Source organism: Gopherus flavomarginatus, chromosome 12, assembly GCF_025201925.1.
Source record: "Gopherus flavomarginatus isolate rGopFla2 chromosome 12, rGopFla2.mat.asm, whole genome shotgun sequence".
NCBI classification, from domain to species: domain Eukaryota; kingdom Metazoa; phylum Chordata; order Testudines; family Testudinidae; genus Gopherus; species Gopherus flavomarginatus.
In genome coordinates this window covers 6474508-6494105 of record NC_066628.1, presented here as the reverse complement: position 1 = coordinate 6494105, position 19598 = coordinate 6474508, and the positions used below count along the sequence as shown (strand labels likewise).

Genomic DNA, 19598 nt, shown 5'->3' with positions numbered 1-19598 from the left:
TGACAATACCCATATTAAAGTTGAAATTCACTTTCTTCTATCAATCCACTGCTGTCGCCTATGCTTCCATCAATGCATGCTCACAAAAAGATTAGCTTAAAAAAAAATTAAGAGTAGGCTAGATCTAGAGACAAATATGTTAATGAAATCTACGCCAAGAATTCCTCCAGTTTTAAACACCAGATTTGTTATATGGGTGACCATATTTCCCAAAGGGAAAATGGAACACTCTCAGTCACTCACCAGGGTCCACCCCAGCCCCCTAAGCGAGGCTGCTGCTGGTTGCTGGAACCTTGCCTGCCCCCACACATGCTAGAATGCTGTCTCCCTCCCACCCTGTCTCCTCTACTGTTTGGGGCTGGCATCTCTGCTTGCCCCCCGTAAGTTCCTCCACACCGCACCCCACTTTTGAAAAAAAAAAGTCAGGATGGCTATCCTGGGGCTCAAAAAAGGGAATGTCCTCGCCAAAGCAGGATGTATGGTCACCCATACATTTGTATTTGACGATGACAGGATTTTTTCCTTTTCTTTTTGCCATGGCTCAGAGCTATCCAAAGCACAGGCGCTGGCTTCTAATTTTCCCTTGGGGTGCTCAAAGCCCGCTCAGCCCCAGGCCCTGCCCCCACTCCACTCCTTTCCCCAAAGTCCCACCCCACCTCTCCCCCTCCTCTTTCCACCCCCTTCCCCGAGCAAGCCCCTTCCCCTCTCCTCCCTCCCAGTGCCTCCTGCATGCCTCTGAACAGTGTTCCAAGGCAGGCAGGAGGTGCTGGGATGCAGGAGGAGGAGTTGATCAGCAGGGGCTGACTGGGGGTGGGGGGGGGGAGGAATGGAGGGGAGATTAGCACCCACCAGCAGCCAAGCACCCACCAATTTCTTTTTCGTGGTTGCTCCTGCCCCGGAGCACCCAGATATAGTTGGCACCTATGGTCACCTTAATTTTGTAATGCTGTCCCACAAATCTGCAGTGGATGAATTGCAACCTCTCCATTTGTCACAACCATCTTTCTCCCCATATCCTGTATAGGCCCCCCCGGATGGTCCAAGGCCCACAAGGAAAGGAAAAAGATTTTGTTTTCAGTTTTTCTCCCTCCCCCCCAATTTTCATTTGTTTCAATCATATTTGCTTAAAAATGGAAAAATCCATACAATATTTTGAACGAAACAAAAATTTACAAATAAAATTTCACAACTATAATTCAATATTTTTTTAAGTGGCTTTACTCCTATGGATTTGCTCATGAACTCTCCCCTCCAATGGCTTTTCACACAGGAGATCCTCTGTCACACAACATATACATTTGCCTCTTTTTTAAATTATATCATGAAATTCCTATTCAGAAACAACATATGATTCACTTTAGGCACATTCTTAATTCTCACTGTTTTCAGAAGGAGAAAAAGGAGGCAATTTTCTGTTTTGACTGAGTATGGAAATAAACTACTTTTTTCCCCTTGAAGCATCAGATTGAAAAGAATTCAGCCCTGCAGCCAGATTTAGAAACATGTAATGACAACAGGCAGAAGACTAGACTGATGACTGTTGGATTTTGGTGCAGTAAGTTTCTTCCTGTATTACAAACACAGGAAGCATTTTTGTTACAAATCTCCCTCTGATGTGACTGAGAACAGGATCAGGCCTAGTGTTCTTGTATAAAAGAAGTATCAGAGGGGTAGCCGGGTTAGTCTGGATCTGTAAAAAGCAACAGCATCTGACGAAGTGGGTGTTCACCCACGAAAGCTTATGCTCCAATACATTTGTTAGTCTATAAGGTGCCACAGGACTCTTTGTTGTTTTGTATCAAACACAATCACAAAAGAAATAAATGACTAGTTCAACCTGCTGTACAAATCTTGAGCTAGGAAAATAATCTGAAATGTATTTTGAATAGAAATCATTTTGAAGATACGTGTAATGTTAGTGTTCACACAATAAGCAAAACCAATGACCCATGATTCTTCAATCTTCATGTTAATCTGTTCACACAATAAGCAGTTTTCAGAGGAGCAGCCGTGTTAGTCTGTATCCACAAAAAGAACAGGAGTACTTGTGGCACCTTAGAGACTAACAAATTTATTTCAGCATGAGCTTTCGTAAGCAGCGGTTTTCAATCTTGTTTTCATTTTCACTGTGGACCCCTTTGGAAATCCTAGATGTAGTCAGCACACACACCCGAGCGGTCCACAGACCACAGGTTGAAAACCACTGTTCTATGGTAATGACAACCTTTTGTGAACCCCTTAGATATAGTCTGCAGGCCACCAGGGATCCATGAACCAGAGAAAACCACTGTTATAAAGAGTCATTTTGAAGTTGTTAACCTACTTGATTTGTCCTTCCGGGACATTTCACAGGCTTCAGGGCCTGACCAGCTCTCATTCTGCTTGTGCTAGCTTGAAAGTGACTATTTCAGTAACTATGAAACTGAACAGCTAACTCTGGCTCTAAAAGGGTTTTATGAACAGTTACAGCCAGCTCACTCTGGCTATAGGAGAGTTTTCTCGTCGCTCTTCCGTGCACTTTGGAAAAGAACCGTGTTTGCGTTCCAGACTAATAACTGTGCTCTCCCTCTCATGGCATCTGCCAAGCTGAAAGCGAAAGCAATGCAGGGCTGTATCTCCCTTGCCTCGTGGGAGAAGTTGGAGTCTTTTATTAAAGAAACAGCCACAGTCCTGCTGCTGAGGCAGAAGGGCTGCTACCAGCAGATTCACCATTCAGGTGATCTGAATCGAGGGATGATTTTTAAGACCCTCTTCTTGCCTTTCCTGTGGGTTTAGAAAATTAACTAGCAGCAAAACCAAACTTTGTTAACAGGGAGTTAAGGTCATGGGCGGCACGTGACATCTTTTGGGGAGGCGGACTGGGGCCCAGCCCCCACTTGGCTTCCTCCCCGCAAAGCCCAGCCCACGCTCCACCCCCTCCCCCGAGACTCCCACCGCCCGCCCGCCAGCTGCTCACCGCTTGTGGGGGCCCGGAGCTCCTCTGGGGCCCGGGTGGGAGGTGATAGCTCCTCCGGGGCGAGATCCAGCTCCTCCCGCTGCTGGGAAGAGCGAGCTGCCCTGGCCGGGAGGGGGGAAATAAAAAAGACCCTCTGCCCCCCACCATTTTTGCAAACACGGGTGTCTCAGTCCCACTGGGGTAACTGCTGTCCCCTGGTTTGCCTGTCACCCCCTGCCAACGCCCCCCACCCTTGGTCTTAACTCCGCCTCCTACCCCCGCCCTGATTTTGCCCTTTAGCCCCTCTCCTAATCCTGCCTCCAGCTGCTTGACTCCCCCTAGACTAGTAAATTTCCACCCCCGTGTTCTGATTCACCCTCTTTGCCCCTTTTTAACCCCTGTAAATAGCAGTCAGCAGAATCCAATGGCTAATAAGGGCAGGGTGAAGGGCAGTGGCTTCAGCAGCTGTTACTGAGCATGCTGGATAGCTGTAGGTAGCACATCCCTACAAGGAGCAATTCACCACACTACACCTGCTGCGGTGGGCAGGGCAGGCACCAGCATAAGAAGTAGGTGCTTGCGGCAGCCAATTCAAAGGGGCAGAACTCCATCTGGTATCGGGGCGGCATGTCCTGGTCTTCGGCAGCAATTCAGCAGTGGGCCCTTCATTTCCTCTCTCCCTCTTTGAGCTGGCACCGAATTGCTGCTGGAGAGGAAGAGAGGGAGGACCCGCCGCTGAACTGCCGCCGAAGAAGCGGCTCGATTTAGCTGCTGCCAAAGTGCCGCTGTTCGTCGTCTTTTTTTTTTTTTTTGCTGCTTGGGGCTGCAGAAAAGCTGGAGCCGGCCCTGGCGGTGGGCACAAAAAGTGCCCCTCTTAAAGCAGCCAAATTTGTATTCCTGTGCACACCCCTGCTACCCAGTCTGGTGGAGGTGGGCTAACTACTCTGACGGGAGGGATTCTCACATCAGCGTAGGTAGTGTCTATACCAAAGTGCTCCAGCAGGGCACCTGCAGTGGTACCGCTGCGCCTCTATAGCATTTTAAATGTAGACAAGCCCAAAGGCTGCTTATTGAATTAACAACAGAAGAAATGAACTGCAACAAGTTAACACAAACAGCCCGGAGTATGAAAATGATTGTTCCAAACTCCAAGCAGATAATTATGTAAGAATATGGACAGAAAATCAGGACTGATTCACAACTGACCTGTTAGTTTAACATGGTGTGTGATTGGGAATGGCTAATATTCCCCATGGATAATTCTCCTAGTTTTGGGGCCATGGTTTGCACTTTATTGCATGGATCTGCAAATCTTCTTCTCAGGGAGACACCAATCTTTATATTTGCACCAACATGTCATTACATTTTCCGTGATGATCCCACATTGAAAAATACAGTAACTCCTCGCTTAATGTTGTAGTTCTGTTCCTGAAAAATGCTACTTCAAGCAAAATGATGTCAAGCAAATCCAGTTTTCCCATAAGAATTAATGTAAATTTGGGGGGTGGGGGTGGGGTTGTTCAGTTCCAGGGAAATTTTTTTCACCAGAAAAAAGATTATACACACACATATATATACAGTATAAGTTTTAAACAAACAATTTAATACTTTACACAGCAATGATGATTGTGCAGCTTAGCTGAGGTGGTGGAGTCAGAGGGTGGGATATTTCCCAGAGAATGCCTTGCTGCTAAATGACAAAATAGCACTCGGCTGAGCCCTCAAGGGTTAACACATTGTTGTTAATGTAGCCTCATACCCTACAAAGCAGCACGAATGGAGGAAGGGGAGACAGTAGGTCAGAGAGAGACAGAGACACACACCGTGTGTGTGTGTGGGGGAGAGATGCACATTGCCCCTTTAAGAACGCTGACCCCACTCTAAGTACATTGCCTTTTTAAGTAGATCAGTAAGTTGAGACAGCAGCGGCTGCCAGCAAGCTCCCTCAGTCCTGAGTCCTATCCTGCTCTCCCCCGCCCACCCTGCTCTGTGGAAATGGGGTAAAGGAGTGGGGGATAGGAGCAGGGGAGGGAGACACCCTGACATCAGCTCCTCTTTCCCCCCACCTCTGCACAGCAAGCAGGAGACTCCCAGGAGCAGCTCCAAGGCAGAGGGCAGGAGCAGCACATGGCAGTGGGGGAGGGACAGCTGAACTGTCTGGCAATTGATTGCCTGCTGGGCAGCTGCCGCACAGGGAACTTAGGGAGTAGGGAGCTGACGGAGGGCTACCAGTCCACCCTGGTTCCAAGCCCCCATCAGCTTGCTCCAATGGGCTGCTCTTCCTGCAAGCAGTGGACAAAGTAGGTGGCTGCCAAGCACCGTTACAAGGGAGCATTGCACAACTTTAAACGAGCATGTTCTCTAACTGATCAGCAACGTAACAACGTTAACTGGGACTACATTAAGTGAGGAGTTACTGTAGATTTGTATGTCACAGGGGTGGTGCTGGGAAAGGATTCTGAAAGAATAAAGTGAAAAAATTGGAACACATATTTATTGCGAAATCAAGGCTCTTCCTACCAGATACTGAGTAACAGGGAAAAGTCAATTACACAAAGAAATGCAATAAATATTTTGAAAAAACAAATCCCAAACAAACAAATCCCAAACAAACAATTCCCCACCTGGAAAAGCTTGTGATGTGATGGACGCTGGGCATATTTTATTCAGATCTTTCACATCTCACCAATGTTTCGTGTGTGTTTTCCCTTTACATCGCACCATTGCAGGGCAGAGAAAAGATCGGCGTCTGACCTATCTCAGCACCACAGTTTTGCGCTCTCTCTGCCAAGGGCTAACAGCAGGGCACCAGGGATTAGGTAGTTTGCACAGAGCATTTATTTCAAGGCAAAAGCCTTACAGAGAAAAAAGATCAATAAAACAATAACAAATGGAAAGGCAGACTTCTGCTTCCCAGAGGTCCCCCATCAGCCCTATGGAGACCCTGGCAGGTTCTAGTCCTTCCACTCCTTCACAAGGTTTGACCTATCGATTAAAAGTTCATGTCAGTTTGTTGGCTCAAAATGAGAGTCTGTTTAAACTTACCCTTTAGACCCCAAAATTTGTTCCCAAGCTCCTGAAGCAGGTAAAATCAACTGGTGCCCCTGTCCCCAGGGGTCGAAGCCTTAAAGGCTGAGAATCTGAGTAATCAACCATAGGAATTTGCATTGATCTTCCCAGATTCCCCAGAAAATCCACCCAATGAGCCGGGAACATACAATTGCCTGTAATACACATATTAATACATAGGCCTGTCAATATACTATTGGCCCATGTCGTCCAGCCCATCTGAATATAGCAGTCTCTGAAGTTTCTGGGGATCACAGCCATGCATCACCCTCTGGGGGACAGTTTTATGTGGGACAAAAATACGCAAAAGTAAGGGAAAACTCTCTCCCCATTGAAAGAGTCCGGTGGGAAAGCGAAGAGCAGCTCCTCGTTGCAGAGGTCATAAAATGACACTTGCCCCAGTTCATAGTCCAGATAGATGCCGATCTCATTGTTGTTATTTTTGAGGGGCACATAAGTGTTGGAAGGGCTGGTGAGCGCCACGCAGAGGTGATGATATTTCTGCAAACCTAAGACTCCCGTGTTGGGTCGAAAGACGATATGTCCCTTCCTCCTCATAGACTCTCTGGCCACACCCACAGTCCAGAACATCCCATCCACCTCCACCTCCCAGTAGTGTCTCCCCGAGGTGAATCCCTCACAGCCCAGCACACAGGGATCAGTGTCAAATCTCTCCGGATGGTCAGGCATCTTCTGACTTGGTTTTCCCCATCTGGCACCTTTCAGGTCCTCAGAGAGGATGAGTTCAGGACCTGCTGTGTCCGGATCCAGAGTCAGGTTCACTGTATGACGGAGAGAGAATCAGAGAATTAGGGGCTGAGCTCAGCACTGAGGGGAAGGTTGGACAGAATATTCAAGAGGCTAGACATTAGTACAAAATAATCATCTACAAGCGGGAGCCCATAATGTCCCCCACAACAACTTCTTTTTCTAGGTGAAAGGTAAGTCTGAAAGTCCACACCAAACTCTGGGTTGTTAAAAGCCTACCAGGGATGCTGGAGCGAATAACAACCAATGTGAAAAAACTAGGACATTCGAAGGTGAGGATACGAGTAAGGTACAAGGACATTTTATGTGTGTGTTTTAAAAGCAAGAAACATTGAAAAGATAGGACATTATAAGTGATGGTCATTCAAATAACCTTCACTCTGCCCGTCTAGGTACCCACTCTTCCATCTTTCCCTTCTTCTATTGAGGGGAGCTGGAACAATTTGTACAGTGGAGGAGCTGAAAGCCACTGAACCAAACAGTAAACTCTGTATATGATGGAAACTACTTCAAGCCAGCACCCCTAGTTCCAGCACCTCTGCTTCCATCGCTCCCGGTTCTGTAAAATGTGTCCTTTTAGGACCAAAGATACAAGTCCTTAGTCTATAGTCATGGACAGGGTAGAACTGAACACTGCTCTGAGAGTGGAGTTAAGAAAATGGGAACAATAAACCATCATTTTAAAAATTGCTTTCATGCATACACAATTCTGAATGTCAACACACATAATAAATATGCTGCCTCACAGCACCCACCAGTTTTGTACACTTGTAATCTAGACGTAGGAGGTGAGTTTACATAGACACACTAGCTCTGTGCACGAGGACCCTTGTGCAACTCTTGGGGCATAGTGGGATAATTGATGCTCATTTACTGTGACGAATCAGAAATGGACAAAGCAGCTCATCTCCTGTGCACTCCACATGGTCCTAAAGAAGGATTAATGTGACCAGGGCTGGCTCTGGCTTTTTTACCACCCCAAGCAAAAAAAAAACTGGCTGGAGCAGCAAAGTAAAAAGAAACCTGCAGGGTGGCCAGAGCCAGGGTGCAAACTTTCGGCTAGTGGGACTCCCTGCATTGCAGATGTGCTCCGGGCAATGGAGTGCGCATCCCAGATAGCAGTGGGGAGGGAGACGGAGTGGGGGGGTGGAGAGAGAAGGGGGGCGGCCAGGGCTTCCTTCAGCCAGGGCGATCACCACTCGACCCCTCCCGCCGCACCGCCTGCTGGGAGGGCTCTGTGCTGCTCCGGTCGGTGGGGAGGAAAGGACGCGGGTTGACGGGCTTGATGCAGACCTGGCACCAGCTCATAGACTCATAGACTCATAGACTCATAGGTCAGAAGGGACCAATCTGATCATCTAGTCTGACCTCCTGCACAAGGCAGGCCACAGAACCCCACCCATCCAATTTTATACAACCCCTATCCCAGGACCGAGTTATTGAAATCCTCAAAAATGGTTTGAAGACCTCAAGCTGCAGAGACACCACCAGCAAGCGACCCGTGCCCCACGCTGCAGGGGAAGGCGAAAAACCTCCAGGGCACCTGCCAATCCGCCCTGGAGGAAAATTCCTTCCCGACCCCAAATATGGCGATCAGCTAAACCCTGAGCATGTGGGCAAGAGTCACCAGCCAGCACCCAAGAAGGAGTTTCTCCGCAGCAACTCAGTACCCATCGCATGCAACATCTCCCCGCAGACCATTGAGCAGACCTGTCTGGTGGTAATTCAAGATCAATTGCCCAAATTAACGATCCTATCATAACATCCCCTCCATATACTTATCAAGCTTTGTCTTAAAGCCAGGAAAGTCTTTTGCCCCTACTACTTCCCTCGGAAGGCTATTCCAGAACTTCACTCCCCTAATGGTCAGAAACCTTCGTCTAATTTCAAGTCTAAACTTCCTAATATCCAGTTTATACCCATTCGTCCTCGTGGCTACATTAGTACTAAACTTAAATAATTCCTCTCCCTCCCTAACGTTAACCCCCTTGATATATTTATATAGGGCGAGCATATCCCCCTCAGCCTTCTTTTGGCCAGGCTAAACAAGCCAAGCTCTTTGAGTCTCGTTTCATAAGGCAGTTTTTCCATTCCTCGGATCATCCTCGTAGCCCGTCTCTGAACCTGTTCCAGTTTGAATTCATCCTTCTTGAACATGGGACACCAGAACTGCACACAGTATTCCAGATGGGTCTCACCAACGCCGTATACAATGGTACTAACACCTCCTTATCCTTGCAGGAAATACCCCGCCTGATGCATCCCAAAATCGCATTTGCTTTTTTAACAGCCGTATCACATTGGCGACTCATAGTCATCCTGCTATCAACCAGTACCCCAAGGTCCTTCTCTCCTCCGTCGCTTCCAACTGATGCGCCCCCAACGTATATCCAAAATTCTTATTATTAATTCCTAAATGCATGACCTTGCACTTTTCACTATTGTATTTCATCCTATTTCTATTACTCCAGTTTACAAGGTGGTTCAGATCTTCTTGAATAGTATCCCTGTCCTTCTCCGTGTTGGCAATACCCCCCAGCTTCGTGTCATCCGCGAACTTTATTAGCACATTCCCGCTCTTTGTGCCAAGGTCAGTAATAAAAAGGTTAAATAAGATCGGTCCCAAAACCGATCCTTGAGGGACTCCACTGGTGACCCTCCTTCCAGTCCGACAGTTCACCTTTCAATACGACCCTCTGGAGTCTCCCCTTTAACCAGTTCCTTATCAACCTTACAACTTTCATATTCACTCCCAGCTTTTCCAATTTAACTAACAGCTCCCCGTGCGGAACCGTGTCGAACGCCTTACTGAAATCTAGGTAAATTATATCTACCGCATTTCCTTTATCTAAGTAATCCGTCACCTTCTCAAAGAAGGAGATCAGATTGGTTTGGCACGATCTACCTTTAGTAAATCCGTGTTGCAATTCGTCCCAATTACCATTGACCTCTATGTCCTTAACTACTTTCTCCCTTAAATTTTTTCCAAGACCTTACATACTACAGACGTCAAGCTAACAGGCCTATAATTACCCGGATCACTCTTTTTCCCTTTCTTAAAAATAGGAACTACATTAGCAATCCTCCAGTCATACGGCACAACACCCGAGATTATCGATTGCTTTAAAAATTCTCGCTAACGGGCCTCGCAATTTCACGCGCCAGTTCCTTTAATATCCTCGGGTGGAGATTGTCCGGGCCCTCCGACTTCGACCCATCGAGCTGTTCAAGTACGGCCTCCACCTCAGTTGCAGTAATATCCACTTCCATATCCACATTCCAGTTTATCATCCCTCCATCATCGCAAGGTTCCTCACTAGTCTTATTAAAAACCGAGGCAAAGTACTTGTTTAGATGTTGGGCCATGCCTAGGTTATCCTTAACCTCCATTCCATCCTCACTGTATAGCGGCCCCACTTCTTCTTTCTTTGTTTTCTTCTTATTTATGTGGCTGTAGAACCTTTTACTATTGGTTTTGATTCCCTTTGCAAGTTCCAGTTCAATGCGGCTTTTAGCCTTCCTCACTTTATCCCTACATGTTCTGACCTCAGCAAGGTAGCTTTCTTTACTGATCCTGCCTTCCTTCCACTCCCTGTAAGCTTTCTGCTTTTGTCTAATCCCCTCTCTGAGTTGCTTGCTCATCCAGTTTGGCCTGCAACTCCTGCCCATGGTTCTTTTCCCCTTTCTCGGGATGCAGGCTTCCGACAGTCTCCGCAGCTGTGACTTAAAGTAATTCCAGGCCTCCTCCACATTTAAATCCACTAATTCCTCCGTCCAATCCACTTCCCTAACTAATTTCCTTAACTCTTTAAAATTAGCCCTCGAGAAGTCAAAAACCCTAATCGCAGATCTACATTTGTTTATCCTTCCATCTAGTTTGAACTGAATCAGCTCATGATCACTCGAACCAAGGTTGTCCCCTACCACCATTTCTTCTACGAGGTCCTCACTGCTCACCAACACCAAGTCTAAAATGGCATCCCCTCTCGTAGGTGCTTCAACTACTTGATGAAGAAATCCATCCGCTATCACATCCAGAAAAATCTGACCCCTTTTATTTGTGCAAGTACTCGTCCTCCAGTCTATATCCGGGAAGTTGAAGTCCCCCATAATCACACATTTCCCCTTTGTGTTTACTTCATTAAAGACATTAAAGAGGTCTCTATCCATATCCCAATCCGATCCCGGCGGTCTGTAGCACACCCCAAGCACTATCTCAGGGGAAGCTCTAGTTGCTTTTTTACCCAGCGTGATTTTTGCCCAGACGGACTCCGTCTTATCCATTCCATCGCATCTTATTTCGCTACATTTAATTTCATCATTGATGTACAAGGCTACTCCCCCACCTTTGCCTTTCTTCCTGTCTTTTCTGAACAGCACATAGCCTTCAATACCCGTGCTCCAGTCATGAGTACTATTCCACCAGGTTTCGGTAATCCCTATAATATCCGGCTTCACTTCCTGCACGAGTAACTCCAGTTCCTCCATCTTATTACCTAGGCTCCTCGCATTAGTGTACAAACCTTTTAATTTCGGCGTTTGGCGTCAGTGACATTCTTCCCCCGTCGTGCACAAACTGTCTGCCACCAGCATCACCCGTTACTCTGGTTTCTAACTCCACTATTCCTCCTTGGATCAAATCTTGGGGCCGCAAGGGTATCCCCGCTCACTTGTTTACTTCCCTCTCCAGGTTATGTTCTGGCGTGGAGATCTCCCGAACATTTCCCAACCATCTCCCCCAACTTTCTAGTTTAAAGCCCTCTTGATGAGGTCGGCGAGCCTCCATCCTAGAATCCTATTTCCCTCCTTGCTGAGATGAAGTCCATCCTGAGCAAACAGTTGTCTATCCGTAAATGCGTCCCAGTGACCGTACATCCCAAAGCCCTCCTTATAACACCACTCCCTGAGCCATCTGTTGATCGCCATAATCTTGTCCCTGCTGGGGCAGATGGAGCATGCAGCCGGCTCCCAGCAGAGTGCTCCCCTCCTCCGCGCCACTGCCCCCTACAGGGCGGCCAGCAGGGCCGGCTTTAGGAAGTGCGGGGCCCAATTCGACAATTTTGATGGGGCCCCGGCAGGGATGACTTAAAAAAAACCAAACATGTCGGGCTTGTACTCACCGGGCGGTGCTCCGAGTCTTCGGCGATGGGTCCTTCGCTCACTCCAGGTTCTCGGCAGCACTGAAGGACCTGTCGCCGAAGACCCGGAGCGAGCAAAGTACCCACCATTGAAGTGCCGATGAAGACCCGGAGCGCCGCCAGGTGAGTAAAAATTAAAAAGGCGCCTCTAGCCAGGGAAGGGATTCTCACTAGGTGCGGGGCCCTCTTAGGCGTGGGTCCGATTCAGGGGAATTGGTGGACTAGACCTAAAGTCGGCCCTGGCGGCCAGAGCGGTGAACAAAAAAAAAAAGAAAAAGAATAAAAAAGAGCGGCCGTGCAGCCCTAGGATTAGACGGAAGCCGCCCCTTAGAATCTGCCGCCCCAAGCATGAGCTTGCTTGGCTGGTGCCTGGAGCCAGCCCTGAATGTGACCCAACCATTTTAGATTTTAGCACCCCCATCCTTATAGGTTTTTAAGAACAGGTCAGATGATTCCTTTCAAGAATGGTCTAACTAGTCTCAGTCCTGCTTCAGCGAGGGCGGGTGATGGACTAGATGATATCTTAATGTCCTTTCCAGCCCCACATTTTTATGAGTCTATAAGCAATTCTTTGTGGTAACTGTTGAGTAGAGCTGGACAGGAAATGAAAATTTTACCCTGTAAAGTTTTTGTTGGAGGGTGGGGTGGGGGGAGTTTATATCTATGCACAAAACTGACAGTTGCCAAAAACTGAAAATATCTTGGGGTTTGATTTTCCAATAATAAAATAAAACAAAACCAATGAGAGAGATGTGTGTATGTACATTTCCATTTAGTTGAAAAGACATTTTCTCACCTTCCCTCCACCCCCAAAAAACCAAAATCACTGATAATTGTCAGCCAACTAAAGTTCTGAAAAGAATCTTAAAGTTACAAGACACCCAAATATTTCCTAGTGTGGATGGATAAAGTTATTGCAGAGCCTTTCAGACAGTGGGGGCAGAGTTAAGATTGTCATCTGTGACCTTACCTGAGAAATTCCTTGCTTTCACATGCTGGGTATTTTTGCAATGTAATTCTTAAAATGTCCTGCCCGAATGCCTGCAGCGTTGTTGTAGCAGTGTCAGTCTCGGGATATTAGAGAGACAATGTGGGTGAGGGATTATCTTTTACCTGCAGAAGAACTCTGTGTAACTTGAAAGCGTGTCTGTCCCACCAGCAGAAGTTGGTCCAATAAAAGATATCACCTCCCCCACTTGTCTCTGCCTTAATGTATTTATTTAAACAATATTGTATCTTTGTGTTTCTTGCATCCTTCATCCTGAAATTTCCTAGTTGCTAATGAGTGCTGGTTTTTTAAATCCCAATGTTCCTGCAAAGTGCTGATTTGTCTGTTGGGGGGAGGGAGGGAGCTGATCAGTGGGGGCCACCAGTGGGTGCTGAGCACCCACTATTTTTTTCCATGGGGATTGGGTGCTGCAGCCCCAGAGCACCCACGTACTTGGCACCTATGGGCCCAACACCCCATTGGGAAGCTCAGCAGAACCTCCAGTGGCTGGGGAAAGTGCATTGCATGCTGATGAAATTTCAGGGCAGGGGTTTGTGTGTCTTACCTTTGAATTCCTTCAAAGTCTGGGGGTTCAGGGAGAACTCCGGCGTCCTCTGCCTCGGTTCAGGAGAAAGAGCCATTGCAGCCTAGAGGAGTTAAAACATCAGCCACACATTTATTACTCTTCACCTGATTGCTCAGTTCAAGTGGCAGCAAAACATCAAGGGGTCCATTTGTGCCTGGACTTGGCACGGGTCTGCAAGTGCTCTTGAGGTTGGGGGAGTGTTGGCGAAAGACCCACAATGGAGGGCAGTATGGAGCAGTGGAAAGAGCACAGGACTGGGAACCAGGACACCCGGCTTTAGCTCCCTGGGTTCTGCAGCACACAGGCTGGGTGACTAAAAGCAAGTGACTTCCCCTCCCACCTTCTGTCTGGCTTGCCTGGAGCGTACATTCTCCAGGGCAGGGACTATCTCTTTGTGCGTATGCGGTGGGGTCCTGATCTCAGCTGGGGGTACAGGTACCCTGGTAATACAAATGCTAGAGACTCTTTTCAAGGCAATTGCCACACAGGGACTAGGCAAAATGTTCAGCTCTGGTCCCTTCTGACAGCTGCTTATTCCCTGTCTTACAGCTTTTCAGCCCTTTGGGTGACTACTTTAAAACTTTTCTCTGCAACCACGAGAGCGAGAAATTGCCTTAAAAAAAAGAAGTGGCTGAGATTTTAATGTAATCACATGACTCCAGGAAATGGGGCTTTAAGGAAACAAACAACCAAAAAAAAACCCCACCATAAAATATCACCACCCAGATGTGTAACATTGGAGATGTGTCTTTCAGCCAATGCCCAAGCCCCTTACCTGCATTGTGAAGTATGAGGAGAAGTGAGAAGGAGCCACCTACCTGTTCGTTATGTCTCTGGCATCCTGTAAGTGAGAGGGAGAGAAAAGGGAGTTCAGCTCCACATGACACATACTAGGGACTCCTCCTGCTCCAAAAGCAGCTCATTTTTTTGGTCACTACTTTACTTTCACAATTACCAATAGCTGGTCAATTCAGATCTATGGCTTTAGTTTCTCAGTTCCAATCATTAACTCTCTGAACTCCAGCGATTAGGGTTTGGGGCTTGGAGAACCTTTTCTCCACTGCTAAAATAGAAACTCCCTATTTATGAACCTTAGGAAGTCAAATCACCCAGGGAACAGAAACAAAACCATGTGATTTTGGTGTCCAATCACAAGGCACCAGCAGCAAATAATGAACATTGTATGTGCATAGTAGTAGCCTGTGTCTGAGCAATCCGTACCCCACCTGCAAACTAAAGGCCCAGGTGCACGTTCAGACCTGAGTTTCAGAGACACTTACAAATTTGTGCCTGCAACTAGAGGTGCAGGAATTGACAAGCTGGGCTGGGACCTTGGTCAAAATGTGTCTCACAGAGATAAATGCATAGGAACCACGCCCTCCTCCAGGAAGCTGGCTCCAGTCACTTGGAACTGCCCTGAGATCTGTTGTGATACATGGATCCAGGCAGAGACACCCATGCCTGCTGATAGTGTGTGTGCAGGGGGTGGGCAGAGTGAGGGCACCCAGCTTCAGCAGTGTTACTGAGCATGCTCAGTCCACATGTGCACAATCAGTATAATCCGAGCCGCAAATCTGGGATGGGGCTTTTGACTCCACATTCCCCCACTCTCTACGCCTTGCCTCCGGATGCAGAGGCTAAAATGAATTCACACAAATCTTTAGTCAAAGACCTAGCAGACAACTAATCTAGAAAACAAAGATTAAACAAGATCCACATAACTGGAAGTTAAAGCTGGACAAATTCAGATCAGAAACAAGATGTTAGTTTTTAAACATGAGGATAATTAGTCATTGGAACAATTTACCAAGAGTGGTGCTGGATTCTCCGTCACTGGCAATTTTAAAATCAGGACCGGATTTTTTTTTTCTTCTGAAAACTATGCTCCAGCTCAACCAGGAATTATTTCAGGGAAGTTCTATGGCCTCTATACCAGAGGTCAGACTTGATGATCACAAGTATCAGGGGGTAGCCATGTTCGTCTGTATCCACAAAAACAAGAGTCCGGTGGCACCTTACAGACTAACAGATTTATTTGGGCATAAGCTTTCGTGGGTAAAAATAGAGTTATATTTCTAGATGTTGAATAATTCAACCTGCTCTACGTTAATGATGGCTCAAAAATAGCAGAGATGTTGGGTTCCTTCCCCAACAAAGAAACAGAAGCAGTTGGAGCAGTGAGCATGGAAGTAAAAATACCACTGGATAAAGAACAACCAAAAGGCTATATGGGAAATATGAGGATATAAAAAACAACCAAGGCAGATAAACAGAAGCCCAAAAGGCATCGTTCCTATAGTAGTCAAGAGGAGACTGGCTATTGACTGCAAAAGAGACAAGGATCAGTTTGAAGGGAACTGAACAACAAACGTACTGCATAATGCAGAGTGTTTCTAAATTCTGGACTGCTAGGGAGACATCGGGAGCTGGGCTTTTTTAATCAGTGAAAGAGTGATCCTAGCAATTACCATCCCATCATTCTAGCTCTGATAAGATAAACGATGCAGCAAATATTGAGAGACGTGTTTTAAAATGTCTTGCAGCCGATCCCCCATTTCGTTACTTGATTTGATCTGGTGGGTTTTATTCTAATATGTTTCACTCACTAGTCATTTCCTACCTTGCACTGCTCAGCGGCTGTCTCTGTGGAAGCTGTGACATGGTTTCTTGGTGCGCCGTGCAGATTGCAGAGGTGAGTCTGTGGCCCCTCTTCAGACAACAAAGCAAATTCCTCCTGGTGTTTCTCACACACCCACTCTGATTTTGGATCTTTGGCCAGTTGCAGAATGAATGGTCTGCCCAGTTCTACAATACTCCCCTGGGTTTCTCTGCACAGAGGAGAGATGTTTCTAGGTGATTCTTCCAAGCACTGGCTAATGCAGGCACAGCAAATGTTCTCTCTCCGACCATGAACACTGGACCATATAAGCAAGTCACAAGGATAGTGCAAGCAGCCTCCTATTGGAGAGTTTTTGCTGGATTCTCAGAAGCCACTGCTCCTACTGTGTAAAAGAGAGAAGATCAGCTGCAATCTCCTCATCACAGACATGACCTGAGTCTTACCCAGCAACCGGCTGTTTCCTTCCCTGGAAGTGTTTTGTGTGTGTTGTTTTGGTGTTTGCTTCTGTGTTTTCTTTAGGTTGCAACGTGTAATTTTGTCAACGGGCCAGAGCCTGGGAGGCTCAGCAGAGAAATGAATGAAAAGTGGATCTGAAGAGCCAAATCTTCCTTTGCTGTAACTCAGTGCTCTCAAGCAGGGGTACACGCACCTCTGGAGGGACACAGGGGTCTTCAAGGGGATACATCAACTCATCTAGAGATTTGCCTAGTTTTACAACAGGCTACATAAAAAGCACTAGCAAAGTCAGTACAAACTAACATTTCAGACAGACAGTCACATGTTTATACCGCTCTACAGACTACACACTGAAATGGAAGTATAATATTTACATTCCAATTGCTTTATTTTATAATTATATGGTAAAAATGAGACAGGCAGCAATTGGTCAGTACTAGGGGCTGTGACATTTTTGTATTTTTATGTCTGATTTTGTAAGCAAGTCGTTTTTTAAGTGAGGTGAAACTTGGGGTACAAACAAGACAAATCAGATGCCTAAAATGGGCACAGTCATCTGGAAAGGTTGAGAGCCGCTGCTGTAACTCCTCTGAAATTAATGAAGATCCACGAGGGACAGAGGCAATGCATGGAGGGGGAAATGGGGGGTCACGTGCCCCCCCTCCAGATTTGCTGCTTGGCTTGTACTGAGCATGCTTAGTAACACTGCTGAAGCCAGCTGCCCTCACACTGTCCCTTCCTCTCCCCCCTGCCCCTCCATTGTTGGCAGGCACAGGTTGTCTCTGATTTATGAATCTGATCCCAAGGGTATGTCTACACTGCAGCTGGAGGTTTCATTTCCAGCTCGCGCAGACATACCCCCGCTAGCTCTGACCAAGCTTGCAGGCTAAAAATAGCAATGGTAGCCCAGGTGGCAGGATCGGGAGCCAGCCACGGTACTTACCCAGGGTTTCAGATGGGGTTGTACTTGAGACAGAGAGCCCATCCTGCTGCCCACATGTCTGTTTTTAGGACACTAGCTCAGTCAGCACCAGTGTGGATACTCCTCTATGCAGAGACAACCCCAGGGGATAGAGTGAGGGCAGCCGGCTTCAGCAGTGTTACTGAGTATGCTCAGTCTGTGTGGGCATGCTCAGTAGAAGGCAAGCAAATCGGGGGAGGTGGGGACTCCTGACCCTGCATGCCCCCCAATGCATCGCCTCTGCCTATATGAGCTGGAAATTACACCTCCAACTCCAGTGTAGACACATCCTAGAGAAGCACAGACATTTGGCACTGATTCCCGCCCATTCCGTGCCTCCCAAAGAAAACAAAATATCTTTCTGATGAAATAGAAAAATTTGGATTCCATTGATATTTGTGGGAGGGGGCTGAGAGGGGGAGAGATGTTTAAAAATTGAAAACCCAAAATGTTTCTATTTTTTTGACCATTGAAAATGAAGGCCTGTTCTGCGTGGGTTTTCTACTGACCTGACTACATTGCTTAGGGGTGTGATTTGTTTTACTGGGGTTGCTACAGCAAGACAACCCCTAGCGCTGATGTTGTTGTCCCAACAGAAAGGTGCCTTATATGAGGGCTAGTCTTCATGCACAGCGCTAACAGTGCAGCTGCTCAGCTGTAGTGCTTTAGTAACAGTGCTCCTGTCGGCGTAGTTAATCCATCTCCGTGAGAGGTGGCAGGTATGTTGACCGGAGATGCTCTCCCAACGACATAGTGATGTCTACATGGGTCGGTATGAACATGTCGCTCAGGGGTGTGGATTTTTCACGGCCCTGATTGACATAGTTATTCTGATATAGTTCTGTAGTATAGACCTGGCCTTCATATAGATTAGTCCTCTTCCAGTATGGGAATAAGTTGTGCTGGTATAATGTGAATGCTAACTTTCTCTGGTGTAGACTAACTTGCAGATGACTCCCTGCTACCCTCTGCTCCCAGGGACCAATAGAAATGGAGAGAGGTTCTTTTAAAAATTCCCCTTCCCTGCTGTTCTCTGAGGTGCGGGCGCTGTTAGCTAAAGGGATTTTTCCGTGGGAAGAATATTTTTCAAAATTATTGTTATTATTTTTATATTAGTTAAAGTGCTGCTTGGATTTCTAGCCCTGCGGTTGATTCATGTACCTGGGTCTTTCCACAACCTGTATCAGGAATGTGATCTCATAGTGGAATGTCTTTTTCACTTTCCTTTTCCTAGGAACAGGCTGAACTTTGAACAAATCGGTGTTTCCCTCCCTGTTACCGTCCAAGGGTTGTAGAGATTCACTTATCTGGGGACTGTAAAACAATGGGTCAAATCCTGCTCGTTTACACCTGTGTAAATCCAGAGTGACTCCTGATTCCAGTGGAATTACTCCAGTGTTTTGTCAATGTAAATGAGGTCAGAAGGTGGCCCAAATCTTCCCCTCTGCCAGGAAAGGTGGAGGGAATTGGCAATAGCTGGGCAGTCCAAAGGGAGATTGGGCCATTGTTCAATGAAATATTATTTAAATTCCCACTCCATCACACCCTCACTTCAGCCTGCTGGGACTTTCCCCTCTCCCCAGCTCTGGTCAGACTGGAATTGTCAGAGTGGCTTAGGGGAGTTGGGCACCTGCCTCCCATGGCTTAGCCTCCTTAAAGGCCTTGGAAAATTCCAGTTTGATCATCTCATCCTCCCCATTCCTGCCAGCCTCTCAGCAGCGTCCCTCTCCCCAACTCCAGACAGCACCCCCCTCAAGCCAGCCACCTTCCTTCCAGGCCCTTTGCCCCCATGTCAGTCAGCCAGGAGTCCCAGGCAGCCAGGCCCTTCACCCCCATGTTGGCCTGGTACCCCAACAGCTGGATCCCACACCCCATCTTCTGGCCAACCCTACTCCTTCCCCAGCTGGGCCCATCACCCCTACTCTCTGGCCAGCAACTGGGAACCATGGGGCAAGGGGAAGGTGGTGAGGGGAAGGAGTGAGGAGTGCCACCTGGGTGTGACCTGGGGAAGCGAACTGGGACCGGCTGTACCATGGAGTGTGGACATGGTGGTGAGGGGACTGTGTGAAGAAGGGAC

The 19598-nt window shown here is 47.3% G+C and overlaps 1 protein-coding gene across 1 annotated transcript; it reads right to left on the bottom strand.

The window, feature by feature from the left end:
• Nucleotides 1-5410: 5410 nt before the first annotated feature.
• Nucleotides 5411-13547, bottom strand: LOC127033352 (butyrophilin subfamily 1 member A1-like). The gene is made up of 2 exons (XM_050921387.1): nucleotides 13464-13547; nucleotides 5411-6786 (listed from the first exon to the last, which is right to left on the bottom strand). The coding sequence occupies exons 1-2, from the start codon at nucleotides 13537-13539 to the stop codon at nucleotides 6269-6271; spliced, it is 594 nt and encodes a 197-aa protein (XP_050777344.1). The 5' UTR covers nucleotides 13540-13547; the 3' UTR covers nucleotides 5411-6268.
• Between the last annotated feature and the right edge of the window lie 6051 nt (nucleotides 13548-19598).